Source organism: Tachypleus tridentatus, chromosome 2, assembly GCF_004210375.1.
Source record: "Tachypleus tridentatus isolate NWPU-2018 chromosome 2, ASM421037v1, whole genome shotgun sequence".
Classification (NCBI taxonomy): domain Eukaryota; kingdom Metazoa; phylum Arthropoda; class Merostomata; order Xiphosura; family Limulidae; genus Tachypleus; species Tachypleus tridentatus.
Window position 1 is genome coordinate 75,279,102 of NC_134826.1, and position 24,579 is coordinate 75,303,680.

Consider the following 24,579-nt stretch of genomic DNA (forward strand, 5'->3'; position numbering starts at 1 on the left):
ACCTTTTATGTTTTGAGATAATGGATGAGTATGTTTATCATTTGTAAAAAAAAATATTGTTATACAGAATAAAATGTATGACCTTGTATTGATGAACTGACCAAAATAAAGGACTTTCTTTGTATTATTACTGAGATTAAAGTTCTATTCATCAAGTATATTTCCTCCTTGCTTTTAAATACAATGCCTTAGAGTATGATTCAGTTATAATTTACCAACTAAATAACTTAAAGTCTCTGATGTGATATTTCCTGTGTGTTCTATATGTTAGTGACAAGAATGAATATTTCATATTTTGTATTTCACTGCACATTTATGATTTTTCTATAGTTAGTCTTAGAATAGAGAATATATTAAATAAAATAAGTTTGATCAAAAAAAATTTTGATATTCATCTAAGAGATACTGAAATATGAAACAATAAGATAAAAAATGATAGTTTAATTCTTAGCCCAAAATTATCTTTTACTAAGACTAACTCAGTGAAATAAAGATAGATCTGTAGTAGAAATACTTCATTACAAAAATTACTTTTTAACAATAGATATGTTTACTAAAGGATTCCTGAAGGCTTTTTAAGATATATCTATCAAATTCAGTTAGTGTAGCCTAGCATTTCAATGTTTGTCACATTTATCATTTTCTTTGTTATAGAACTACTCTAGAAGTAAAAGTGTAAACAAATAAACAGATAATAAAATTAAGAAAACAAAACAGAAACTTAACAATTTATAAAATAAAATAAAAGTGACCCTTAACAAAACAAGCTATTAATGCAACAAAACTTTATTGTATAGTCAAATCTGTCATCATAAACTTTTCTTTTACTCACAGATTAATTTATATTTGCCCAGTAGAGAAGACAGTTCATTATCCCAATGTTATTGGGTTTGCACCTTCTTAATAACTAGCAGTGTTTAATACTAAATAAAATGTTATTTCTTTCTTTACCTGTCACAATTAACAGTTTTATATGGTAGAAAATATTATTTTTTCTTTAATTTTGTTCATTATCTATTTTAATTAAACAGTAAATAATAAATTTTCTGTTGTAGTATGTTTCATGTTTTTTGATTATCTTAGCAAGTTTTAGTCACCATGTATATTTTCCTTGGTCAACTGAGTATGATATTGATGTTTTAAGTCATTTTAACATATTTCTTCTTAGCGACCTTGCTATGACTCTTTGTGACCCTTATGCTGTGAATTTCTTGGCAACTTCTGCCATGAAAATATTGCATCATCTTGTCAACAATGAAACTTTGCCAAGGGTTAGTCATTTCTTACAAGTAACAAAGGTCATATTATATGTGTATCTATATAAAAGCGACAATAGTCATAGTGTGTAAGTATTTATATAGTACATAAACATGTTAATATACGAGTGAAAATGGTCATAGTATATATGTTTTCCCCCAATAAAGAAATATCCACCTTTTAAAAGGTCTCAAGTTATAGATTTTGTATTTTTTGTCTTTATGTATATTATAAATTATACATGTTAATATTATTAAGTGTAGTGTGACACACAGCATTTGTAGCTTACACTTAGTCAGGTACATAATTTATATTCGGTTACAATAAATGCCATCTTGTGAATTTCGCTGCAACTCTGAAAGGTGTACCAAGACATCCTCAACTTTTGTTGAACTTTGTTACATCCTAGGTAATGATGTGTTCATGTTACACGTAATTTGTGTTTTAATGCTGTTATAAAATATACCAGAATATCAAAATGTTGATCTTTTCAGTATATTTAAGATAAATTTGTTATTAATTCATCATAAACTTTATATTTGTGAGACGTACACACGATGCTGTGTAGATGTAGTATATCAAAATGTCACTTTAAGGTAATAATGTCAAACAGAATCATTAAAGTTTATACTTGCTTTTAACATGTTGAGTTTGAGGTGTCTATCAATGGTATTCTTTATTCTGAAATACGCAGTACTATGCAAATGTGTTAGGACAAAATCAAAAATTAGATTTCAGGCTACTTTCAAAGAACAATGTAATATAAATTACAGGTGTGAAACATCAGCATTTTATAAATCTTCATATTTAATACAACAGAAACTCAGTGGAACAGCATGAGTTCGAAAACTGTTAATATTTTGGGTGTCCACTTTTGTTATAATAAGAACAGGCTGGCTTTCAGGCACTGTTACAACATAATTACTCAAAGAGTCCTTTGGAGTTTACTCTAAATGTATCTAATACATTCCAGTAATGTTTCTTTGGAAGTAACTTTTGATTTATGTTTTTGTTTCATCAGATCCCAGATCTGCTCAATTGGGTTGAGACTAGGGATCTGTGATGGCCTTTGCGTCATTTAAATGACTTCAGTCGCTTCTTTCTTAACTGAGTAATCTCTACACAGGTTGGACAAGTGTTTGGGGTTATTATCGTTCAGGACCTCCCAGAGAAGTTTCTGTACTTTCAGTTTACCCCCTCTGAGATCTAAACATCCATCCACATGTTTGCTGTTAGTGGTGACTCATGAAGGAGAAGAGAGGATCATTGTGGTTGAGGGATCCAACCCTAACACACCATTTTGGCCTTGAATTCCTGGGGATAGGTGGCCATGGGGTGCCCCCCCCCCACACACACACAAGGGTCAGTTGGCTGGTTCACTTGGGCTTAGGTGAACCAAGTACCAGTGTTGGACGTTCTCAGCAGGTGTTGTGGGCATTGTGTCTGATGCTGGTGTTTGGGTATAGTGCTCATGAAACTTTGGCATTGCTGCAATGTCCTTATTTAGCATTATAGTGTGTCCCCTCATAGGGCTCCATGGTGGGTGGATCAGTGGGCACTGAAATGTATTGCCTTTATTATATATACCCCCATTCAAGAAAAAAAAAAAATTAAAAACACAGATTATTGGAAAATGACCATGCATGGATGACTATTATGCAGTAACTGTCACAATCGGATTCTGTACCTCGATTTATAATTATACATTTCTTATCCAAGTTAGTTTTTGGGCAGATGTCTCCTTTTTTTATTCAAAAGGGATTAGAGTGGCTTGCTGGCTCTTCCAAATCAGTAAAGATGTTATGCTCTGGAGACATTTTGGTGGAAACATCTTCACCACAAAATACCAAATTCTCCTTGAGATCGAAGGCCATTGGAGATATACCTATCTAAGTATGATGCTTGGTGCCATCCTATTGTTCTCCCTTTTTCTAAGCCTGGGAAGGATCCCAAGATTCCCTCAAACTTCCATCCAGTTGCTTTGACAAGCTCTCTCATTAAGATCTCAGAGGGCATGGTCAAGTCTCATACTGTTTGGTTCTTTGAATCAGGTGACCTTCTCTTGCACACCCAGTATGGGTTCCAATAACAGGGCTTCACTTTGGACCACCTAATTCGGCTTGAAATGTCAATCAGAGAAGCCTTTCTCAGCCAACAACATCTTATTTCTGTATTTTTTGACTCATATGGGTTGCATGGCCATTTGCCTCTTCTTATTAAACATTGTTTAACAAACCTGGTGATTCCAAGTCTGTGTGGGTTTGACACTTTTCTGTTCTTTTCTGCAGGAATGAGGAATCCCTTAGGGCTGCGTCTTGAGTGTCATACTTTTCGTTATAAAAATTAATGCCATCACTGGACATCTCCCCCCTACAATTGCAAACGGTCTCTATGTTGACAACTTCCACATCTCATGTTAATTGTTGAGCATGAGGTTTACTGAATGACAGCTACAGATTGCCCTCAGTTGTTTACTGAAGAGGATCACAGCAGACAGTTTTACCTTTTCTCACCCTAGAACTGTTTGCATGCACTTTGCCACCAACATGGTATTCACCCTGATCTTGAGCTGTCTCAGAGAAGTTGTGCTTCCTGCAGTCCCTGAGTGACTGGTGACAGGTCATCAACTTTTCTCACATGAATTGTTTTCTCCAGCCTCTTCAGTTTACAATGGAGTCATTTCTTTCCCTTTCAATGACTCTTTTCACCCAGACTGTTTGATGTAGCAGATGATCCTACCTTCATTTTCCAATTGCTGAGTGTTCAAGACGTTATTATTATTTCATGTACAAAAATTGTAAAAGTAGAGTTTTGTACTCTACCATTTGGCCTTACATCTGCTCCATATGTTTTTTTCAGAGTATTCAAAGCTTTTTATGCCATGTACCCTCCCTCTGCATTCACAGTAAGAATAACATGGACAACAGAGCTGGATACTCAAACTCTGTTATCAGAAGCTGTAAGGACTTGGTTTCTTATCAAAAAGTAGAAAACTGTTTTATTTCACACATTACCTTATCCATTTAGGGATGTTTTTTAATTCTAAACTAAGCTGGAACCAATCTTCTCCTTTACTCCTTCAGACCATGGAACAAGTGGTTCTTCAAATATAGTTGTTTCCTTCTCCACCAGCATGCACAATTCTTTCTGTTTTGGAGATGTGAGCAGCCTTTGAATCATTCATTCCTTTAGGTTGATCCCACATTAGAACTCTTCAGTGATCATTACAAAACCAATGGAACATATCATAAATGCTGTGAATTTTCTAGTAAGACTGTTGGATTCCATTTTTTTGGATATTAGCTAGTGGTGGAATAGGAGTCACACCATAGTTGGTGTCCCTCTACCATCTCCACAGCCAGAGATAAATATTTTCACAAATGCTTCTCTTCAGGACTGAGATTCCAGTGTATAAAGTATAGAATTCAAGAGACTGTGGACAGTAGAGGAAGCTTCTCTTCACATTGGCCTCTTAGAATTTTTAGCAATTTAACAAGCTATGACTTGACTCTGGTTTTAGAATTGTTCCAAGGAAAGGGGTAATGCTTCATTTGGACATTTCAGCAGTAGTCTCATACATTTCATAGCAGGGTGCTCTCACTTCAGATTTCTGTGTTTTTAAACAGTAAGTTTTCTTGTGGCATACAAATGCAAGATTGTTATTCTTGCTTGTCATGTAATGAATCTAGAGACATCACAGATCAGTATTGTCACCACACACTAGAATGGTCAGCTCCTGTTTTTTCTGCTCTCCAGTACGTTACCCTTTCAGCTGGGTGTGGATGGGTCTTCATCATTATACTTTCTTTCTGATTCTACTCTCCAAGTTTATGGCACTGTGTTGGGGTTTTACATATGTGTGTGGGCTGAGGATTCTTCTATAGTAGGTGTCTCTGGCTTGTTAGTGATAAATTCAAACAGTAAGCAGAAAGAACTTAATCCACTTTTTTTAAACAATATATTCAAAACAAGTCAAATGTATTTGAAAAAAGTCTTTAAATTATAAAATATCACACTTTTATCTAAAACTAAATAACTCTCTTTTTCTTGTCAAAAGTTCACAGAGTCTGATTCAGTTACCTTAGAATCCATTTAACAAGATAAACTATTTTTCTCTACTCTTATCACAATGGTGTCAGTGAAACATTTTCTTATGCTACGCCATACGTTACTGCACTTATATCCTGTAATTTTCTCCTTTCATCAAAGTCAACACAAACAGGTTCAATTTCTTTAGAACACCCTTGACAAGATATTGTTCTCCTTATCTCTATTAAACTGTGAAACTCACTTTAAAATATCACTTGTAACAAAATAAACTACATGATAATACTTGCACTAAACATTATTGTATATCCAACATGCTGATTCACTCCGTGTTCGGCCCGACATGGCCAAATTGTTAAGCCGCTAAACTTGTAATCTGAGGGTTGTGGATTTGAATCCTCATTACACCAAATGTGCTTGCCCTTTCAGCTGTGGGGGTTTCATACTGTAATGGTCAATCTCACTATTAGTTGGTAAAAGAGTAACCCAAGAGTTAACAGTGAGTGGTAATGACTAGCTGCCTTCCCTCTACTCTTACACTACTAAATTAGGAATGGTTAGTGCAGTTAGCCTTTGTGTAGTTTTGCATAAAATTCAAGAACAAACAAATAAATATCCATGTCCTATATAGTTCTTGTGGTGGCACCATATTGGCCCTAGTTTTCACTCCTCCAGTAGCTTCAGAAGTATCAACCATTTCCCCTTTCTCTGACCATTTCTCTTACGTCAACCTTGGTCAGACATTTTTTACCCAACAGCCACCATTCTTCAAGTTCATATTTGGCTTTTATGTGGTCCATTACGTAACACCAGAGATTGATGTCTCAAGTGACATCCTTATCAACACATTCCATTCAACACTCTTACTTGGAAGTTTATCATAGGAAGTGGTCTCTCAAGTATAGGTTTAACCCATTGCACCCCACTGTACCACATGACATTCAGTTTTGGACATGGTTGTCTAAAATATATTTGGCACCTTCATCTGTTGTTTTGTTCAAGGCTGGCTAATCAGCTACTTATTCTTTTTCTAAGAGGATAAAGTTTTTGATTGCTGGTTTTTGTTCTTACTTTCAAAATAATTTCTGACTATCTGTCCTTGTCGCCCTTTTCATGTTCCTAATTTGAATATCATAGTGGTTCTCCATGCATTATTGCAGCCATTTTTGAACATTTTGGGTCATTTTACTTAAAGCTTTCTTTCCAATTAATCTTTCTTCCATTTGTTATGTGGCATGCCATGAAGCATTTCAAATGTTAACTTCACTGGTTATTTATGTAATTCTTCATGCAGAATGTCACATCTATGTGGCAGTGGTTGAACTTTGTTTTTTTCTACATTCTCCTCATAATTCTGAGGTCAAAAGATGTTGCTCTGTCCTGTCATTCAATCTGAGGATTTGGGATTTTGGTTTATGATCTCAAGCAGCTAGAGAGTGCAAGATTAAAATATCTAAAGGTGAAATAGTGGGGTTTGTAGACTGGAACAAGTGAGTTAAAACTCATACCAATGCTTAGATGGGCAAAGAAAAGAATTTTTCATCAGTTAAAGTATGAGTATGGAAAAATTTAAACTTTTATCAGCATAGTGGTCTTTTAAGTTCCATTTACAGTTTCTTGACTTTGTATTTTATGTTTAACAAAAAGGATAACAGCTTAATTATTCATTGTTTTAGGACAACCAAGTTCTACTCTTATTATTGCGAATGTTGGCTCTAAGTCTCCAAGCCTGGGGAATGATAAGTACTCAACAATTCAAGGAGCCAAAGCTGGTAAGTTGTTGGTAAATTAACATTGGACCTACTTTTTCATTGTAGTTGTTCCATATTCTAAACTGAAACTATTAATAAATAAACAAAAACTTAAAGCCAGCTCTTATGATTAATATACTTATCAAATATTCTCTTAAACTGACCTAAGTGTAATACCTTCAAAACATTCAATGACAACTCATTCCAAAGGCCAATCACTGTTTTAGCTGAATATGACTCATATGCTGCCAAAATTTGTATTTGTGTCCCCTAGTCCTGCTATCTTCACACTTAAGCATGAAAAATTATACATCAACATTATCAATTCCCTTTACAATCTTAAGCACCTCAATCAGATCCCCATAACTTTTCTTTTTTCAAGAGGAAACAGTTTGAGAGGTATTAGCCTCTCCTCATTTCAGGTACCGTTCTAGTAACCCTTTTCTGAAATGTTTCCAACAATTCAATGTCTTTCCTCGGGTAAGGAACCCAAGACTGAACATAATATTCCAGATGTAATTTAGCCAGTGAATACAACAACGTTATGACTTCTGTAGACTTATATTCAATATTTCTATAGATACAACCATGCAAAAACAAAATGCTCAAATGGCTTTATATACTGATCAACTATTACATCAAGATCTCTTTCTTTCATGACACTGTTAATGTTATTCTCATCCATATTATACTTATAATTCAAATTATGATAACCAACATGCATTATCTTATATTTATTATAATTAAAACCAATCTGCCATTTATTAAACCCAACTCACTAAATGATCCAAATCTTTCTGTAAATCAACAGTATCCCCTTTACAACCAGCAACACCTAAGACCTTAATATCATCTGTAAATTTAAGTAATTTATTGTCCATTCTTTCGTGTATATCACTGATGTAAATCAAAAAGAGCAATGGTAAGACTGATCCCTGAGGTCAACCACTTGTGATATTAATCCAGTTTGACCGAACTCTATTTATTACAATCCTTTGCTTTCTTCCATCCAGTCACTCTTCTATCCAATTTTTACTAGCCTTTTATAAGACACCTTGTCAAATGTTTTCTGAAAATCAAGATACACCAATTCTACACTTTGTGTATCTCAAGACAACTGGTATGGGTATTAAAACTTTTATTAAAATAAAATAGAGAATGATGATTCAACCTTTTTAGGTCATCTTCAAGTTAACATAAGACAGTGGGTTTCTCATCATCACAAAATCTACACTTTTACTCTAATTTACCCCTGCTAGTATGGCAGTAAGTCTATGGAATTACAACACTAAAATCAGGGTTTAGATCACTCTCGGTGGGCTCAGCAGATATCACGATGTAGTTTCGTTATAAGAAAAACACACAAAGCATCTGTTATCAGACTTTCCACAAATTAAGTAAGTCTATAGTTACTGGGACAATTTTTAAAAGATGAGTTTCATTTGCTAACTCCAATTCTTCTGGTAGCTGCCCTCTATTCAAGGACTGACAAAAAATAACGGGAAGTAGCTTAAATATCTAATATTTAATTTTTTTCAAAACCTTACCTTTGGGGAAATATTACCTGGCTTAGGAACCTTAATGTTTTTTATCTTCTCAAGTTTTTTTTAATTGGCTCAGAAAAAATGCTGTTGTCTTATTTCCATCTATCAGCTATTCAAGGTGCTGAATGTTCCTTAAATTTTTCTTAATGAAATAAATGTTAATAACCCTACTATTTCATAATCATCAGATACTAGCCTTCCTTTATCATCCCTCAAGGGTCCTACCTCTATCCTAATATCTTGTTTATCCTTAAGTATTTAATGAAATCCTTACTGTTAATTTTTGCATTTTCACCCAACCTTTTTTCCTTTATGATCTCCTGTTTGTCCAACATTCTTCAAATTCTATAGTCTTATAAATTTGCTGTCATATCAATCAGTTTATATGACATGAAAAAGCATTTATCAATATTATATTAAATATAAAAAATGTTGTGATGTAAGTGTTTCACAAGAATGTAATGCTATGTAAGCAAGCTTAAAACTAAAGTTATATTACCCTGATATTATACTTGTTGGTGTGATGCTATGCTCATCCAGAAGTTTCTTTTATGACTATTACATGGGAATGCAATATTAGTTTAGCAAGTGTCTGGCATGATATAATGCTTATCGTGCTCAACATATAATCTGTGGGTCAATAAGGAAACTAGTCACTGGATAGCCAGCCCCGGCATGGCCAGGTGGGTTAAGGCATTCGACTCGTAATCTGAGGATCACAGGTTCAAATCCCTGTCGCACCAAACATGCTCACCCTTTCAGCCATGAGGGTGTTATAATGTTACGATCAATCCCACTATTTGTTGGTAAAAGAGTAGCCCAAGAGTTGGTGGTGGGTGGTGATGACTAGCTGCCTTCCCTCTAGTCTTACACTGCTAAATTAGGGATGGCTAGCGCAGATAACCCTCGAGTAGCTTTGCACGAAATTAAAAAAACAAAAACAAACACCAGATAGCCTCTCCTTTTCAGTGTTGCATTGTTTGTATGAGAAAGTTGTTACTACATTTGGAAAAAAAAATACCAAAATAAATATTTTAACTCTTTTTAGCTTGGGTTTGGTCAGTTTGACTGACTACATGCCTTTTTTGGCCGATTTAAAGTCTTTTTATATTTAATACTTTATAACTTTCAATATAGTGTGTATATCTCCACAATATTTGTCAGTCTTTTAGTTAATATTATAGATGTTTCACACACACAAAAATCTTAATTTTTTAGTGAAGTATTTTTAATAAAATACAATAAAGATTTGTCTATTAATATATTGAGTATTTATTTCAAATAAGCCATGTGAAAAGTAATTTTCATATTAAGATTAAAAATACTTTTCTTTATCTCAAAAAATTTCAAATTTTCTCTGTGTAATCCACAAAACTTCTTAAATACATTTTAAACATTTTATTTCAGTAAAACTTTACATTTTATTTGTTATTTTCTTCACTCAATCTTTACATGGGATTGTAACTAATTAATATATATATAAATGTATGATGTTATGACATTTAAGCTATTTGCATTAAACATTTGTCTTCAGGTCAGCATGTATGTAAGGTGTTGTCAGTCTTTTATAATGTCGTGGTGGATTGTGGAGAGTATATTATTATTGGTTGGATTATCACTGTTTCTGATTGTAGATTTAACCAATGGTAGCCACAGGTTACTCGCCTCTAATCCAGAATTTCTGTTTAGTGAAGGTTTAATAGCATTAATATAAAATGATTCTTTGATTTTTCTTGTCTTCCAAAATTTGTCTCTGTCGATGATTCTAGTTATCTCCCAGTTTATTCTATGTCCATTTCACATGGCATGCTCTGCAATGGCTGAATTTTGTGTTTTCATGAGTTTTGTACTATCGTTATGTTCTTGTATTCTTGTTGTGAGTTTTCTTCCTGTTTCTTCAATGTATGTATAGTTGCAGGAATACGGAATCACCTAGATGTTGTTTTTGAGATTCTCTTTGGTAGGTCGCTCTTAGTTTTTTTACCAGAATGGACCTTAAGATATTGTAGGATTTCCATCGGACTTCTGTGTTGAAAATTTTTGGCTTTGCATTTCAGTTTTTCATTGAAATGTTGCAGGTATGGTTGGTAAATGGTGGTAGCAGTGGTGACTTTCTGTTGTGATCTTCAAGGAGTTTTTGATGAAAGAGGAGGTGTAACAATTTTGTTTAAAACTCTCTATGATCTTTTTGTGTTCTGCTTTGATGGATGTCTTATCACAAATGTTTTCTACTCTCTTGTTTAGACATTGGATTATACCACGTTTTATCGAGGTTGTATGATAGGACAGGAAGTGTAGGCATCTGTCTATGTGGGTGGGTTTTCTGTACACAGTTGTGGTGATTTGTCTTACTCGTTTGCTGTTTTGTTCCTCTATTTCCATAGGGAAGTGGATTCTTTTGTCTACAGAATTGAGATGTTCTAAGAAGGCTGGTAAGTTTTCATGACCATAGAACCAAACAACGAAAGTGTCGTCGACATAACGTCTGTAGAAACTTGATTTTATAGATGTGGATGAAAGGGCTCTTTCTTCAAAGTCTTCCATGAAAATGTCTGTTTGGATTGGAGAGAGTGGTGATCCCATGGCTAGACCATCTGTTTGTTCATAGAGTTTCTCATAATATTGGAAATAGGTTGATTGTAAGCAAATGGTTGTTAGTTCCCTTATGGCATCTATTTTCATATCTGTTCTGTGTGGTAGAGAGTTGTCATTCAGCAGTTGTTGTCTGGTGATGTGAAGGGTTTCTGTGGTTGGAACATTAGCAAATAGGCCCGGTGACATCAAAACTGACCATGATATCCTGGGATTTGATGTGAAAACGAAAATCGGAAAACTTTTGAAACGTCGTCCTCTACACTTGTGTCTCCACAACAGACAGTTGCTGTTCATTCTACAAAGTTTCATCATGAATACTCTGCCTAAACAATCTATCAAATAATTCTCATTTCCTAATTTTTTATGGTGGTTACGAGATTGCAAATCTGTCAAACACATGCAGAAATTCTAATTTGATAGTGAAAATAACAGATAAAATGAAATGTTAAAAATATTTCATTTGTGAAATTTGAGGATTTTTTTTCATAAAAGTATTTTTATCTTAAAATAAAAATTACTCTGCATGTTGTCTAGTCAATGTTGTGAAAGAAAAAAATTGACAAGAAAATCTGAAAATATCTTAATATTTAATTTAAAAAACTGATATTTCGTGTATGAAAGCACTGTAATGTTTACTAACAACCTACAAAATATTGTAAACATATGCATATAGTATCAAAAATCATTGTATAATTACTCTCATGGATGCCTGTGTGGTTATGAACTGGGTGGATTCTATCTAAACCATAATGAAAGGGTTAACATCCTAAAAGACAGGATATGACAGGAGGCATCTGATGTTAAATTTGGTAGATTTGTAACAAAATCAAAATTGAGGCAATTATTGCTTCTTTGAGCAATGACAGTTTTATAGTGAGTAACTTGTGTTTAATTTTTAACATTTTAGATGAAAAGATACCTAAAGAAAATGTATCACACCAGGGGAAATTTAGTTTTTTTAATATTGCCTTGCAGAATTAAGAACTTAAAATTATTAAAATATGGATTATTAACTAAGATTTTAATGCTGTATTAAATGGTATAAACAAAAAATATTTTAATAAATGTTGTAATGTGTTACATTCAAACCGTTTTTAAATAACAATAAAATTATTACCTTTCAACTCAAACGTTTTTTTGGTGCACATGAGAAAGTTTAATGCTATATAATCAATCCTTTAAACTTGTTTGAATTTAATTAATTATATAAAATTAAACTTTCTCATGTGCACCAAAACAGTTTGAGTTGAATGGTAATATTTTTATTGTTATTTAAAAACTGATGTGTATACTAACTCAAATTTTATAAATTAGTCAGTGGTCTCTCTCTAAGCTGTGTATATTCATGGCCTTCAGAAACTTTACAGGTATCAAAAATCAAAGAAAGGTGAATTACAAGTTACTGGGTAATATTTTCATGTAGAAAATATGGATCTACAATACGAATAATACCATGTCCAAGATAATATTGCAGCTTATAGCTGCTCAAAAAAAAACGTTGTTTAGCTTTTAAAATTAACTAAAACTGCCTAGGAACATATAAATAGTTTTAAGAGGCATATGTAGTCCACACAACAGAAAAACAATTTAGAGGGAATGTTGACAAAATGTAACAAATATTTCATAAAATATGTTTCCTTACATATACACATAGCTATTCTCTTTGAGTGCTTCTCTCTGTATGCGAAGTATTGCCATGTGTCATAAGCATTGAAATTCCCACAATCCACCTGATTCACAATTCATATCAACAACCCTCTACCAGCACATGGCACGTGACTCTATTCTACCTAACTATTACTTCTCACTTGGTAGTTATTGAGTGCAGCTGTGTTTAACATTGTTTTGGTTTTCATATAATATTTTCTTAAATTTTTAAATTAATACCTAACCTTTTTGTTTAGTTTTTACAGTTTGTCCACTATTTGTTTTGTTTTTTACCAAGTTTTTAATTTCAAACTTTTGAAGTTTATTTAAAGGCTTCCACATAGTATTACTAATACTTTGTGGATATATTTTTTATCTCTTTTCATATTTATTTTATTGATATACCTGTGTCTTTGTAAATTATTTTTTTCCTATTTATTACTTTCTTTCCAGGGGAATGTTCCTTTTAAGTCTAGGTTTCCACTCAGTTGCAAGGTATACTACTAATCAGACCAAATTCTGCCAACTGTGAGACATACTGAGGTATATTATTTCCACCTAGTAACTCAGTCACTCCAACCCCATGCAGTGGGTTCCAGACTGGTGTTGCATTGTCTTCAGTCTGATTACCCTACAGATTATGGTTACATGGCAAGTGCTGTTGTTGATAGATGTGTTCTAGCATCTGTGCACAAGGTAACTTAAGAAAGGTTGTATGGGTGGCTGATTTTAACAATCTTGATGTATACCCCTGGCCAGTAATGCAGGTTGCTGAGATGGGATGTATATTTCATTTCACCCCTCTGATTCATATTTCTCAATCTATCATCATCTAGATTTCAGTTCCTAGTGAATACCTTTAGATTGGAGCTAACCAACCAATATAAATACTCAAACAAGTGTTGATCATGATTCCTTATCCTACCTTGGTTTAGGAGTTTTGTCACATGCAGTCTTCCTCTGTGCAGTCTTATCCAAAGGGTGTTGTTCACATGTGTTATAAATTGGTGGATCCTGGAGGTTAAGGTTGAGCACTCATGTGCATCACTATCTATGTGTTCCTATCTGGAGGATGATGTTACATTGGGTAAATGTCCCTCTAGTGCTCCACCTCAGGGTTTTCATTACCTATGTGGAATAATTCCAGTTAGTTTTGGATTTCATGTGAACTGCTACATTGTCACATTCCTTCCTACAGTCATTTTTTTTTATGGATGTGAATTTGTACACGTGGAATGTTTTGTAAATCAATAAGAAAATTGTCTCTGTCATTCTACTCAACTTAAAATGAAAATGGCATGGACCCTTCTACCATGGGTCAGATAATGTGTGACAGATGCCATCTGATTTTAGATTAGAGTTGACTTATTGGGGATGGGCTAATGAGCCCTAACTGCTCTACATCATGGGGCATATCCATTTTATTTTCCCCACCTTCCTGTTTGTGGATTGAGATCCTACATTCATTTCTGTGATTTCGGTTTAAAGCTGCCCAGTGTACTTCCCTTATTTGAATGTGCTTCTCATTTTCTGCCTGTATATGTAACATCTATTCACATACAGGGCAAAGAGTATTCCAGGTACAGAAGTGATGGAGGACCACACATGCAAACTACATGTTCATATTTCTTGGTTATTCTTCAGATGATTTCTAAAATAGTTATCTATATCCCTTACACAAGTCTCTTTACCAGGGATATGTGGGATTCTAGCTATACGTTTGAGCAGAGGTATGATACTGTATTGGTAGTTATAATTTATTTTCAGTAGGTACTTGCTTTTTCTCACACTATCCACTTAAAAACAGTGTTTGTTTTCTTCCTAATCTCAAAGTAAAAGTTAAGTAGAATTGAGTAGAAGGAGTCATGGGTCAGAAAGCTGTATCACACACACATATTGGAAGGTTGTAACGTGACAATTTATATGCAAAAACACTATGAACCACATAGATCATAAGGTAGGTTGGAGTTTCTAAGGCGAATGTTATGTATATAGGAGGTACCACTGAACAAAAGTTGCTATATACGTAGGTGAAAGGAGGTCATTACCTGTCAGAAATAAATTTTCAGTATAGCAAAATTATAACTTCTTCCATGTTTTTTGCAAGGTGGTTGAATATCTGTGTTATGAGAAAATTAAGAGACTAGTGACTGGTCCTGGACTAATACAGTCTTTAAGTAGTTAAAACTGTTTTAAGTTATATTTATTTAATTTTACTTTATGCTTGTGTAAAACATACCAACCATCCTGTTATACATTTTTACTTCAAGTTGGTGTCTTGTCATTATGAATATCTCTATACAGTTATTATATATACTGCTATAATTAAAACATTCCACTTGTTTGTTTGCATTTACAAGATATCTATACACTGGTTATATACTGCTCTAATTGAAACATACCACCTGTTTATTTACATTTACAAGATATCTATACACAGTGGTTATATACTGCTATAATTAAAACATACCACCTGTTTGTTTACATTTACAAGATATCTACACACAGTGATTGTGTACTGCTATAATTAAAACATCCCACCTGTTTGTTTGCATTTACAAGATATCTATACACAGTGGTTATATACTGCTATAATTAAAACATTCCACCTGTTTGTTTGCATTTACAAGATATCTGTACACAGTGGTTATATACTGCTATAATTAAAACATTCCACTTGTTTGTTTACATTTACAAGATATCTATACACAGAGGTTATATGCTGCTATAATTAAAATATTCCACTTGTTTGTTTACATTTACAAGATATCTATACACAGTGGATATATACTGCTCTAATTAAAACATACCACCTGTTTGTTTACATTTACAAGATATCTATACACAGTGGTTATATACTGCTCTAATTAAAACATCCCACCTGTTTGTTTACATTTACAAGATATCTATACACAGTGATTGTATACTGCTATAATTAAAACATCCCACCTGTTTGTTTGCATTTACAAGATATCTGTACACAGTGGTTATATACTGCTCTAATTAAAACATTCCACTTGTTTGTTTACATTTACAAGATATCTATACACAGAGGTTATATACTGCTATAATTAAAATATTCCACTTGTTTGTTTACATTTACAAGATATCTATACACAGTGGATATATACTGCTCTAATTAAAACATACCACCTGTTTGTTTACATTTACAAGATATCTATACACAGTGATTGTATACTGCTATAATTAAAACATTCCACTTGTTTGTTTACATTTACAAGATATCTGTACACAGAGGTTATATACTGCTATAATTAAAATATTCCACTTGTTTGTTTGCATTTACAAGATATCTATACACAGTGGTTATATACTGCTATAATTAAAACATACCACCTGTTTGTTTACATTTACAAGATATCTATACACAGTGGTTATATACTGCTCTAATTAAAACATTCCATTTGTTTCTTTGCATGTACAAGATATCTATACACAGTGATTATATACTGCTCTAATTAAAACATTCCACCTGTTTGTTTACATTTACAAGATATCTATACACAGTGATTATATACTGCTCTAATTAAAACATTCCACCTGTTTGTTTACATTTACAAGATATCTATACACAGTGATTATATACTGCTCTAATTAAAACATTCCACTTGTTTGTTTACATTTACAAGATATCTATACACAGTGGTTATATACTGCTCTAATTAAAACATTCCACTTGTTTGCTTGCATTTACAAGATATCTATACACAGTGATTGTATACTGCTATAATTAAAACATTCCACCTGTTTGTTTACATTTACAAGATATCTGTACACAGAGGTTATATTCTGCTATAATTAAAACATTCCACCTGTTTGTTTACATTTACAAGATATCTATACACAGTGATTGTATACTGCTATAATTAAAACATCCCACCTGTTTGTTTACATTTACAAGATATCTATACACAGTGGTTATATACTGCTATAATTAAAACATTCCACTTGTTTGTTTGCATTTACAAGATATCTATACACTGGTTATATACTGCTCTAATTGAAACATACCACCTGTTTATTTACATTTACAAGATATCTATACACAGTGATTATATACTGCTATAATTAAAACATTCCACCTGTTTGTTTATATTTAGAAGATATCTATACACAGTGGTTATATATTGCTATAATTAAAACATTCCACCTGTTTGTTTACATTTACAAGATATCTATACACAGTGGTTATATACTGCTCTAATTAAAACATCCCACCTGTTTGTTTACATTTACAAGATATCTATACACAGTGATTGTATACTGCTATAATTAAAACATCCCACCTGTTTGTTTGCATTTACAAGATATCTGTACACAGTGGTTATATACTGCTCTAATTAAAACATTCCACTTGTTTGTTTACATTTACAAGATATCTATACACAGAGGTTATATACTGCTATAATTAAAATATTCCACTTGTTTGTTTACATTTACAAGATATCTATACACAGTTATTATATACTGTTATAATTAAAACATTCCACTTGTTTGTTTACATTTACAAGATATCTATACATAGTGGTTATATACTGCTATAATTAAAACATACCACCTGTTTGTTTACATTTACAAGATATCTATACACAGTTATTATATGCTGCTATAATTAAAACATTCCACCTGTTTGTTTATATTTAGAAGATATCTATACACAGTGGTTATATATTGCTATAATTAAAACATTCCACCTGTTTGTTTACATTTACAAGATATCTATACACAGTGGTTATATACTGCTCTAATTAAAACATCCCACCTGTTTGTTTACATTTACAAGATATCTATACACAGTGATTGTATACTGCTATAATTAAAACATCCCACCTGTTTGTTTGCATTTACAAGATATCTGTACACAGTGGTTATATACTGCTCTAATTAAAACATTCCACTTGTTTGTTTACATTTACAAGATATCTATACACAGAGGTTATATACTGCTATAATTAAAATATTCCACTTGTTTGTTTACATTTACAAGATATCTATACACAGTGGATATATACTGCTCTAATTAAAACATACCACCTGTTTGTTTACATTTACAAGATATCTATACACAGTGGTAAAATACTGCTCTAATTAAAACATCCCACCTGTTTGTTTACATTTACAAGATATCTATACACAGTGATTGTATACTGCTATAATTAAAACATTCCACTTGTTTGTTTACATTTACAAGATATCTGTACACAGAGGTTATATACTGCTATAATTAAAATATTCCACTTGTTTGTTTACATTTACAAGATATCTATACACAGTGGTTATATACTGCTCTAATTAAAACATTCCACTTGTTTGTTTGCATTTACAAGATATCTATACACTGGTTATATACTGCTCTAATTGAAACATACCACCTGTTTATTTACATTTACAAGATATCTATACACAGTGGTTATATACTGCTATAATTAAAACATACCACCTGTTTGTTTACATTTACAAGATATCTATACACAGTGATTGTGTACTGCTATAATTAAAACATCCCACCTGTTTGTTTGCATTTACAAGATATCTATACACAGTGGTTATATACTGCTATAATTAAAACATCCCACCTGTTTGTTTGCATTTACAAGATATCTATACACAGTGGTTATATACTGCTATAATTAAAACATTCCACCTGTTTGTTTGCATTTACAAGATATCTGTACACAGTGGTTATATACTGCTATAATTAAAACATTCCACTTGTTTGTTTACATTTACAAGATATCTATACACAGAGGTTATATGCTGCTACAATTAAAATATTCCACTTGTTTGTTTACATTTACAAGATATCTATACACAGTGGATATATACTGCTCTAATTAAAACATACCACCTGTTTGTTTACATTTACAAGATATCTATACACAGTGATTATATACTGCTATAATTAAAACATTCCACCTGTTTGTTTATATTTAGAAGATATCTATACACAGTGGTTATATATTGCTATAATTAAAACATTCCACCTGTTTGTTTACATTTACAAGATATCTATACACAGTGGTTATATACTGCTCTAATTAAAACATCCCACCTGTTTGTTTACATTTACAAGATATCTATACACAGTGATTGTATACTGCTATAATTAAAACATCCCACCTGTTTGTTTGCATTTACAAGATATCTGTACACAGTGGTTATATACTGCTCTAATTAAAACATTCCACTTGTTTGTTTACATTTACAAGATATCTATACACAGAGGTTATATACTGCTATAATTAAAATATTCCACTTGTTTGTTTACATTTACAAGATATCTATACACAGTTATTATATACTGTTATAATTAAAACATTCCACTTGTTTGTTTACATTTACAAGATATCTATACACAGTGGTTATATACTGCTATAATTAAAACATACCACCTGTTTGTTTACATTTACAAGATATCTATACACAGTTATTATATGCTGCTATAATTAAAACATTCCACCTGTTTGTTTATATTTAGAAGATATCTATACACAGTGGTTATATATTGCTATAATTAAAACATTCCACCTGTTTGTTTACATTTACAAGATATCTATACACAGTGGTTATATACTGCTCTAATTAAAACATCCCACCTGTTTGTTTACATTTACAAGATATCTATACACAGTGATTGTATACTGCTATAATTAAAACATCCCACCTGTTTGTTTGCATTTACAAGATATCTGTACACAGTGGTTATATACTGCTCTAATTAAAACATTCCACTTGTTTGTTTACATTTACAAGATATCTATACACAGAGGTTATATACTGCTATAATTAAAATATTCCACTTGTTTGTTTACATTTACAAGATATCTATACACAGTGGATATATACTGCTCTAATTAAAACATACCACCTGTTTGTTTACATTTACAAGATATCTATACACAGTGGTAAAATACTGCTCTAATTAAAACATCCCACCTGTTTGTTTACATTTACAAGATATCTATACACAGTGATTGTATACTGCTATAATTAAAACATTCCACTTGTTTGTTTACATTTACAAGATATCTATACACAGAGGTTATATACTGCTATAATTAAAATATTCCACTTGTTTGTTTACATTTACAAGATATCTATACACAGTGGTTATATACTGCTCTAATTAAAACATTCCACTTGTTTGTTTGCATTTACAAGATATCTATACACTGGTTATATACTGCTCTAATTGAAACATACCACCTGTTTATTTACAATTACAAGATATCTATACACAGTGGTTATATACTGCTATAATTAAAACATACCACCTGTTTGTTTACATTTACAAGATATCTATACACAGTGATTGTGTACTGCTATAATTAAAACATCCCACCTGTTTGTTTGCATTTACAAGATATCTATACACAGTGGTTATATACTGCTATAATTAAAACATCCCACCTGTTTGTTTGCATTTACAAGATATCTATACACAGTGGTTATATACTGCTATAATTAAAACATTCCACCTGTTTGTTTGCATTTACAAGATATCTGTACACAGTGGTTATATACTGCTATAATTAAAACATTCCACTTGTTTGTTTACATTTACAAGATATCTATACACAGAGGTTATATGCTGCTATAATTAAAATATTCCACTTGTTTGTTTACATTTACAAGATATCTATACACAGTGGATATATACTGCTCTAATTAAAACATACCACCTGTTTGTTTACATTTACAAGATATCTATACACAGTGGTTATATACTGCTCTAATTAAAACATCCCACCTGTTTGTTTACATTTACAAGATATCTATACACAGTGATTGTATACTGCTATAATTAAAACATCCCACCTGTTTGTTTGCATTTACAAGATATCTGTACACAGTGGTTATATACTGCTCTAATTAAAACATTCCACTTGTTTGTTTACATTTACAAGATATCTATACACAGAGGTTATATACTGCTATAATTAAAATATTCCACTTGTTTGTTTACATTTACAAGATATCTATACACAGTGGATATATACTGCTCTAATTAAAACATACCACCTGTTTGTTTACATTTACAAGATATCTATACACAGTGGTTATATACTGCTCTAATTAAAACATCCCACCTGTTTGTTTACATTTACAAGATATCTATACACAGTGATTGTATACTGCTATAATTAAAACATTCCACTTGTTTGTTTACATTTACAAGATATCTGTACACAGAGGTTATATACTGCTATAATTAAAATATTCCACTTGTTTGTTTGCATTTACAAGATATCTATACACAGTGGTTATATACTGCTCTAATTAAAACATTCCATTTGTTTCTTTGCATGTACAAGATATCTATACACAGTGATTATATACTGCTCTAATTAAAACATTCCACCTGTTTGTTTACATTTACAAGATATCTATACACAGTGATTATATACTGCTCTAATTAAAACATTCCACCTGTTTGTTTACATTTACAAGATATCTATACACAGTGATTATATACTGCTCTAATTAAAACATTCCACTTGTTTGTTTACATTTACAAGATATCTATACACAGTGGTTATATACTGCTCTAATTAAAACATTCCACTTGTTTGCTTGCATTTACAAGATATCTATACACAGTGATTGTATACTGCTATAATTAAAACATTCCACCTGTTTGTTTACATTTACAAGATATCTGTACACAGAGGTTATATTCTGCTATAATTAAAACATTCCACCTGTTTGTTTACATTTACAAGATATCTATACACAGTGATTGTATACTGCTATAATTAAAACATCCCACCTGTTTGTTTACATTTACAAGATATCTATACACAGTGGTTATATACTGCTATAATTAAAACATTCCACTTGTTTGTTTGCATTTACAAGATATCTATACACTGGTTCTCTACTGCTCTAATTGAAACATACCACCTGTTTATTTACATTTACAAGATATCTATACACAGTGATTATATACTGCTATAATTAAAACATTCCACCTGTTTGTTTATATTTAGAAGATATCTATACACAGTGGTTATATATTGCTATAATTAAAACATTCCACCTGTTTGTTTACATTTACAAGATATCTATACACAGTGGTTATATACTGCTCTAATTAAAACATCCCACCTGTTTGTTTACATTTACAAGATATCTATACACAGTGATTGTATACTGCTATAATTAAAACATCCCACCTGTTTGTTTGCATTTACAAGATATCTGTACACAGTGGTTATATACTGCTCTAATTAAAACATTCCACTTGTTTGTTTACATTTACAAGATATCTATACACAGAGGTTATATACTGCTATAATTAAAATATTCCACTTGTTTGTTTACATTTACAAGATATCTATACACAGTGGATATATACTGCTCTAATTAAAACATACCACCTGTTTGTTTACATTTACAAGATATCTATACACAGTGGTTATATACTGCTCTAAATAAAACATCCCACCTGTTTGTTTACATTTACAAGATATCTATACACAGTGATTGTATACTGCTATAATTAAAACATTCCACTTGTTTGTTTACATTTACAAGATATCTGTACACAGAGGTTATATACTGCTATAATTAAAATATTCCACTTGTTTGTTTACATTTACAAGATATCTATACACAGTGGTTATATACTGCTCTAATTAAAACATTCCACTTGTTTGTTTACATTTACAAGATATCTGTACACAGTGGTTATATACTGCTATAATTAAAACATTCCACCTGTTTGTTTATATTTACAAGATATCTTTACACAGTGGTTATATACTGCTATAATTAAAACATTCCACCTGTTTGTTTACATTTACAAGATATCTATACACAGTGATTGTATACTGCTATAATTAAAACATCCCACCTGTTTGTTTACATTTACAAGATATCTATACACAGTGGTTATATACTGCTATAATTAAAACATTCCACTTGTTTGTTTGCATTTACAAGATATCTATACACTGGTTATATACTGCTCTAATTGAAACATACCACCTGTTTATTTACATTTACAAGATATCTATACAATGGTTATATAGTGCTCTAATTGAAACATACCACCTGTTTATTTACATTTACAAGATATCTATACACAGTGATTATATACTGCTATAATTAAAACATTCCACTTGTTTGTTTATATTTAGAAGATATCTGTACACAGTGGTTATATACTGCTATAATTAAAACATTCCACCTGTTTGTTTACATTTACAAGATATCTTTACACAGTGGTTATATACTGCTATAATTAAAACATTCCACCTGTTTGTTTACATTTACAAGATATCTATACACAGTGATTGTATACTGCTATAATTAAAACATCCCACCTGTTTGTTTACATTTACAAGATATCTATACACAGTGGTTATATACTGCTATAATTAAAACATTCCACTTGTTTGTTTGCATTTACAAGATATCTATACACTGGTTATATACTGCTCTAATTGAAACATACCACCTGTTTATTTACATTTACAAGATATCTATACACAGTGATTGTATACTGCTATAAATAAAACATTCCACCTGTTTTTTTATATTGACGAGACATCTTTACACAGTGGTTACATACTGCTATAATTAAAACATCCCACCTGTTTGTTTGTATTTACAAGATATCTGTACACAGAGGTTATATACTGCTATAATTAAAACATCCCACTTGTTTGTTTACATTTACAAGATATCTATACACAGTGATTATATACTGCTCTAATTAAAACATTCCACTTGTTTGTTTACATTTACAAGATATCTATACACAGTTATTATATACTGCTATAATTAAAACATTCCACTTGTTTGTTTACATTTACAAGATATCTATACACAGTGGTTATATACTGCTCTAATTAAAACATTCCACTTGTTTGTTTGCATTTACAAGATATCTATACACAGTGATTGTATACTGCTATAATTAAAACATTCCACCTGTTTGTTTACATTTACAAGATATCTATACACAGTGGTTATATACTGCTATAATTAAAACATTCCACTTGTTTGTTTACATTTACAAGATATCTATACACAGTGGTTATATACTGCTATAATTAAAACATACCACCTGTTTGTTTACATTTACAAGATATCTATACACAGTGATTATATACTGCTATAATTAAAACATTCCACCTGTTTGTTTACATTTACAAGATATCTATACACAGTGGTTATATACTGCTATAATTAAAACATTCCACTTGTTTGTTTACATTTACAAGATATCTATACACAGTGGTTATATACTGCTATAATTAAAACATACCACCTGTTTGTTTACATTTAGAAGATATCTATACACAGTGATTGTATACTGCTATAATTAAAACATCCCACCTGTTTGCTTGCATTTACAAGATATCTATACATAGTGGTTATATACTGCTATAACTAAAACATAAGTACCATAATAACTGATAGTACAGATCATGATGAAAGAAAATGGTTATTTTAAAACCATATAAAGATGTCTGAATATGAATAATGACTATCTCACAGTATTGGTTTAGTAAAACAAAAGCTTCTTAAATCAAATTTTCATGTAAGTAAATGATTTTCTTTCCTGAGTAGCTTACAGACAAAATCATAAACCTTATTATTTTAGAGAATTCTTCTGTTTGGTGTCCAGTTATTCCTTTTGTGTAGCAAAAGGAGTACTAGTTAGTGTGTATCTATAAAATGGGTGGTGCACAACTTTGGGCTTATCA

The 24,579-nt window shown here is 31.7% G+C and overlaps 1 protein-coding gene across 1 annotated transcript in view; it reads left to right on the forward strand.

Annotated features, from left to right (window-relative positions):
* The first annotated feature begins 1,131 nt into the window (after nt 1-1,131).
* The window catches only part of LOC143244261 (negative elongation factor B-like), a 33,085-nt gene continuing 9,637 nt past the window's right edge, over nt 1,132-24,579 (forward strand). Inside the window, exons 1-2 of the mRNA XM_076488607.1 lie at nt 1,132-1,271; nt 6,981-7,076. Coding sequence (XP_076344722.1) covers nt 1,179-1,271; nt 6,981-7,076 — 189 coding nt within the window. The 5' untranslated portion in view covers nt 1,132-1,178. The remainder of the gene's footprint in view (nt 1,272-6,980; nt 7,077-24,579) is intronic.